Source organism: Triticum aestivum, chromosome 6A, assembly GCF_018294505.1.
Source record: "Triticum aestivum cultivar Chinese Spring chromosome 6A, IWGSC CS RefSeq v2.1, whole genome shotgun sequence".
NCBI lineage: Eukaryota > Viridiplantae > Streptophyta > Magnoliopsida > Poales > Poaceae > Triticum > Triticum aestivum.
In genome coordinates, this window is record NC_057809.1 from 611,559,210 (window position 1) to 611,565,209 (window position 6,000).

A 6,000-nucleotide genomic window follows, 5' to 3' on the forward strand; every position below is an offset into this window, starting at 1 on the left:
GGAAGCAATGGAAAACAATAAGGTGATGAAGGTTTTAGGACCAGAGGATCCGAAGATCAAAGAAAAAGGAGAACAACAGCCCCAAAAGCTGCAGCACAATACTCCATACGATCCATACTAGGCAGTGCAGCTCCGACTCTGACGATGAACTACTAAGAAAACTAGCCAGGGGTGGAGTCACGGAGGATCACCGAACGAACCACCTATCACGTGTCATCGTATACCGCCCCCCCCCCCCCCCCACCGCGGCTTCGACTTCACAGCAACAGACAGTCGAGGCATTCCCACGGACACGCCGGAGAAGAAGAGCCGACTACCACAACCAAGGCCACGCCTCCAACATTGCTCACCACCATCATCCTTGCTACAGAAGCCACCGTGCACATCCAGTCGCAGGAAGCACCAAAGGGATCAAAATCTTCAAGACGGTGCCCTAAAGAGGGGAACGACGTTGAAGACGACGCCACCGCCTGACCCTACAGCAGGATCTGGGTTTTCACCCGAAGTACTTGATCCGGAAGATCTGGCTGCAAGTCCCGACGACACCACCAAGGAGGATTGCGACGCCCACAGGCGCCATTGCCGCCGGCCGGCCAGCATCGGCCAGACTTTCATCCGAGGCAGCCACTCCCACGCAGCAGGCCGAGGTCGACCCGTGCCTTCACTGGACCGCACACCCCACACACAGCGAGCGGGCCACCACCAAGCCTCCCCGACAACGGGCCTGCAGAGACCAGATCGGGCCCTGCACCCCGCATCCAACCGTGGCCGGAGCCTCTCTGCTCCAGCACCGCCCGCGCTCATGAACCGGCCGCCGTCACCATGCGCCGCCACGCCCAGATCCGCGCCACCTCCCCCGGCCGCCGGACACCAGAGCAGCAGATCGGCCAGAGAAGCCCACCATGCGCTGTCTTGCCCAGATCCGCGGCAGCCTTCTTGCAGCAGCCGAACGCCCGCGCCTGCACCGGCCCCACACCAACCCGCCTCCGCAGACGCACCTCCGCACATCTCAGCAGCCCAGCGCCATCACCTCCACGCCCGCCAAACCACGGCCTAGGACACCAGATCCGCGCCGGGGGACGACTGCGCCCCGGAGCCACACGCGCACGGCACCCTCGCTGACACCCCGGGCAGACGCCAGATCCGCGCAACATTTCGCCGGATCTGCAGCGCCCGCGCATCTTCTTGCGTCCCTGACCAGAATCACCATTGTTGGCGCCGAACCAGACCGCCGCCAGTTGCCCTTGCCTGCGCACACCGCAGCGCCGTCCCCGCGGCCTCGCTAGCGCACGCATCCCCACCACCTCGCCGCTCCAGTGACCCGCGCCACCGCGCCAGCAGAGAGCCTCAGCCGAGACCAGCAGCCCCCGCGCCGCAAAGCCCGGGCGAGGGTAAACGGCCCCGTCGTCGCCAGCGTTGCACGGGCTTTGCCCGGCAACGCTCGAGGGCGGCAGCGATGGGGAGGGCAGCGGGGTGGGGTCTGCTGGCCGGCGCTGCCTTTTGGCTCCCGGGCCGCCGCGGGGAGGCGACACATTGTGTATTTGAAAAATGTTCGTTGTGTCTTAAAAAATACTTCGCCGTGTCTTCAAATTTTTCATCTGTACTTCAAAAATGTTCATCAAGCTTTAAAAAAATTTCATCGTATATGCTCATCGTGTCTTACAAATGTCCTCGTGTATTCCAAATGTCCATCATGTGTTTTAAAAATGTTCATCGTGTATTAGAAAAGTACCATGCATCAAAATTGTTGATGGTGTATTTAGAACATGTTCATCGTACATATTAAAAATGGTCATCTTGTGGTGCTGGATACAAACAAGCACGAAACATGCGAAGTTATGTTTACACGTCAGGATCGCCTTGTGCTGGGGTGCTCCTATCATTCTGAAGTTATTCGTATCATTCAACAAGCAGTTTAAGCCTGTGAACCTGTCGAAACAAAAGAAGCCACTGATCAATGTTGGAAATAAACTTTGCGGCTTCAGAAACTTCAGTTCTGTAGGTTCAGTTTCAGGTGTCGTTTTCTTCAGTTTCGTCAGTTGGCAGATTTGTTAGTTAGAAGGTTTAGCTCCCAGGCTTAATGGAGTGGATGAGGATGGCGCATAGTCAATGAAGTTTCTGTAATCTGCAAAAATAGAAGAGAATAAAGAGCAGAAAAGCCGCAGAAGTTTGTGCATCCCAAAACCTCTTCTTCTACCTCTCGTACTTTTGCTTTGAAAACGACATTAGTCAACAGTAGAAGTAAAAGAAACTGAAGCCACTGAAACTGAATTCCCTCGGAAAAAGAAATAAAAGCCACTGAAACTGAAGCACTTACACTGGAAAGCAATGTTTGCATTCTTCAGGAGCCTGCTTCACAAGAAAATACAGCTTGATTGGTTTAGCAGCCAAGACTAACACAGCGGAGGCCGTGTCCCGCTTAGTACAATTCATTTCACAATGAAAACCAAGTTCGAGCATTTATCATGAATAAGAAATATCCACGATATCCATTTGTTAAAATACTTGAAAATAATAATGTTAAGAGTACACCTTATCCTCCTCAACTCACTACCATCTCAAAATACACATAATTGAAAAGGTTCACTAGTGACAATTAATCCAAGAATCATACAACAGGTTCTCTAAACTGCAGCTTGAAGTGCAACAGCATTATTTTGAGAAGACTTGCCCCAAACTCGGAAAGTGAATCCGGACATGCGAGGGTATCTCCTTGCTGAATTCGTAGCTAAGCCAAGACGTCTCCTCAAATGTCCACTCCTTAAGCATGTGCTTGCACCTAACACACACTGGACTCTTGTATAGTCTTATATTTTCCAGATTCACAGCTGCTTCCACGACATCTCTGGCAAATCGCACTAGTTTGTCTGCTGCATGAAACCTCCCATAGATACCGAGCTCTGCCAGGTTGTGGTGCTTGAAATCAGATGCAGATGGTTCCCACTCTAGTCCCTTGTCCTTCTCCTTGCAAACCACAGGCAACTCCCTCCGCTTCCCTGTTATCATTTCACATTGATGATTCCGCACCTGCATTCGGTCAGGTCAAAAAAATAATTCCTAACTGGTCACACAAAGTTTGAACATCGAAAATGAGAATTGGAGAATCGGTACAAGAGTTCACCAAGATGTGTAGTTCCTTAAGGTTGGGTGCGCCATGGAGTAAGAACATTGTCCAAGTCAGATCACACTCTTCAGCAATGTTAATCCAGTTCACAATCCTGAGTTTGTGGAACACCGGTAACAATTGTCTTCGACCTTCCGGTTTGACCCAAATCTGCAAAAGATGTAGTAATGTAGAATCATGTTAACCAAAAATAATGATTACAATCTCCCCACGACATGGCCAGCAAGACATACACGTCGCTGACAAAATTGAGGACCTTCACTAACCTTTTCGCTTTTGAAGTCCAAAGACAGATTGCTTATGGCAGAGTTACCAAGCAACTCACTTAACTTGAGCATCTTGTGCCAAGTGAAAGCAACATTAATGATGGACACAGTCTGGAGCAGTGGGACATAGCCAAGACAGAAGGGGTCATCCCGAGATCTAAACACATTAAATTTCAGTTTTGTGAGCTTTGGTGCCCACTTCAGATCAACCCTCTCAAAACGGCCACAGACAATCACTAGTTCACTGAGTTGCGGGTGTTCCACTTCCAGCAAAGACTGAATACCCATGTCACATTCGTAGAGGGAGAGGAACTCCAGTTGCTTGCATATACTGAAAATCTTGGGGAAGCCTGATTCTCCTAACCTCAAATTCTCTAGCGTGAGGCGTGCAAGACCACCAAATGCGTTTGGACATGAATCAAAGAATGACATGAATTGCTTCCCATATATGAGCAGCTCATTCTTGGTACACTTCTTACGCACCTTCGTCAAGATTGTAAACTCAGCTGAATCAACCTTTTGTGTTGCTATGGCGTTGGCAACAGTCTGGCCAATTAAAATGGACTCATCTCCCAAGTAGAATTGCATGCGCAACAGGTGAATGGGGTACAGACTTCCAGCTCTCCTTTCCAGTATGCTCCTGGTTGCTTCCAGCACGGTGGTGTTGGCCTGAACTATATCATCTGGGGTTAACTTGCTCCAGTCTTCGTGCTTCGGCTCAAAAGAACCAGCCAATATAACAACTTTCGAGAGTATAGCAGGGATGTGCTTCCAACGTCTGGAGAGGACGGTGGTTCGTGCGACGTCAACGATACCAAGTCGCTCGACAATGTTGAGCAAAACGTCATCAGGCAACTTGCTGAGCCGATCATCTTGACTGTCCTCCTACATTTGATAAGGAAACAAATCAGAGTTGATTTCTTGTTAGCATCATCATCATAGATGCCTGTGACAAATCTGCCATTTCCACGTACATAAGGCCGCTTATAGAGAGGATGATCCAGCTAGAGCTCAAAGGGTGACAACACCAACAACGATACACTAATTGGTAAGTATAAAAATCCGTATAGCAGTTTCGATATTATATAATTCGTATATTTCCCCACATAAAAATGCAATATTGGTTATATATTCCCACCAAAACTAAAAGAAATACCACGAGTTCTGAACTTCTGCTTATGGTTCCTACTTACTATTATTCACCACCATGTAGTTTTCTTTGGCGGGTGATGTTGTAAGAGGACCTAGGTAAGGAAAGAGGATCAGGAGGAGGAACTAACCACCATGTTCGCCATCACCGGAGAGTTTTTGCGATGTCTCGGGACTTGCTGGCCTCCGGCGAATTCTAGTGACTGCCAGGGAGACCACCGCTTGGCAGGGGCAGAGCTAGCAATTGACAACAGGATGGTCCGCCTCAAAAGAATTGACAACAAATATGACATGTAAAGATTGTAACTAATTGCAAATTACCACATAGAAATAGATTAATATGGTCTTACAAACACACTAATCAGAGGTTGGGGAACTGGAAAATGGTACCTCAAATCAGACTGAGACGAGTGCCGGAGTGAAGACCGGGCGGTGGGCGGCTGCGGCCGGGGCAGGGCAACAGGGTTGCGGCCACGGGCGGTGGCGCGGCTGGCTCCGAGCGCCGGGCAGGCCGCGGGCGCGACGGAGAGGCAGGTGCTGAGGAGCCTCCTGGGAGGATGGGCGGCCGGCGACGGGCAAGGGCGGCGAGGCAAGCAGAGGCGGGGACGGGGCGGCCGCCGGCTGGGCGTGGGTGGGGCAGGGGCGTGGGTTGTTATGGGTCAAAGTGTTACTGGGCCATGATTTCTTTCTCCGGTCCATCGTATAGGCAGAGGAAAGTCGAAAGTCTTCTGATTTTTTTGTGATAATCAGAGATTAGGGTTTGTCACTCCGATTGTCGGAGAGGTATCTCTGGGCCCTCTCGGTAATGCACATCACATAAGCCTTGCAAGCACTGCAATTAATGTGTTAGTTGTGAGATGATGTATTACGGAACGAGTAAAGAGACTTGCAGGTAACGAGATTGAACTAGGTATTGGATACCGACGATCGAATCTCGGGCAAGTAACATACCGATGACAAAGGGAACAACGTATATTGTTATGCGGTCTGACCGATAAAGATCTTCGTAGAATATGTAGGAGCCAATATGGGCATCCAGGTCCCGCTATTGGTTATTGACCGGAGACGTGTCTCGGTCATGTCTACATTGTTCTCGAACCGTAGGGTCCGCACGCTTAACGTTACGATGACAGTTATTATGAGTTTATGCATTTTGATGTACCGAAGGTTGTTCGGAGTCCCGGATGAGATCACAGACATGACGAGGAGTCTCGAAATGGTCGAGACGTAAAGATTGATATATTGGAAGCCTATGTTTGGACATCGGAAGTGTTCCGGGTGAAATCGGGATTTTATCGGAATACCGGGAGGGTTACCGGAACCCCCCGGGAGACTAATGGGCCTATTGAGCCTTAGTGGAAAAAGGAGAAAAAGGGAAAGCCCACAAGCTGGCCGGCGCCCCCCCTTCCCAAAGTCCTAGTAGGACTAGGATAGGGGCCGGCCCCCCTTCTCTCTCCTTTT

The 6,000-nt window shown here is 50.2% G+C and overlaps 1 protein-coding gene across 3 annotated transcripts; it reads right to left on the reverse strand.

The window, feature by feature from the left end:
• Nucleotides 1-2,466: 2,466 nt before the first annotated feature.
• On the reverse strand, nucleotides 2,467-5,213 carry LOC123131366 (FBD-associated F-box protein At3g52670). 3 transcript variants are annotated; one of them, XM_044551056.1, is made up of 5 exons: nucleotides 4,930-5,213; nucleotides 4,671-4,803; nucleotides 3,391-4,275; nucleotides 3,122-3,274; nucleotides 2,467-3,027 (listed from the first exon to the last, which is right to left on the reverse strand). In XM_044551056.1, the coding sequence occupies exons 2-5, from the start codon at nucleotides 4,683-4,685 to the stop codon at nucleotides 2,653-2,655; spliced, it is 1,428 nt and encodes a 475-aa protein (XP_044406991.1). In that variant the 5' UTR covers nucleotides 4,686-4,803; nucleotides 4,930-5,213; the 3' UTR covers nucleotides 2,467-2,652. The 3 variants fall into 3 exon arrangements, with proteins under 3 accessions (XP_044406991.1, XP_044406992.1, XP_044406989.1); XM_044551057.1 differs by having other exon boundaries at nucleotides 4,671-4,776; nucleotides 4,930-5,191; XM_044551054.1 differs by lacking the exon at nucleotides 4,930-5,213 and having other exon boundaries at nucleotides 4,671-4,909.
• Nucleotides 5,214-6,000: the final 787 nt, after the last annotated feature.

Coding starts and splice junctions, on each gene's coding strand:
- LOC123131366 (XM_044551054.1), bottom strand. CDS start 4,832: ATGTCATATTTGTTGTCAATTCTTTTGAGGCGGACCATCCTGTTGTCA. Junction 3,275..3,390: donor TGGACTTCAAAAGCGAAAAG/GTTAGTGAAGGT, acceptor CATCTTTTGCAG/ATTTGGGTCAAACCGGAAGG. Junction 3,028..3,121: donor TTAAGGAACTACACATCTTG/GTGAACTCTTGT, acceptor GACCGAATGCAG/GTGCGGAATCATCAATGTGA.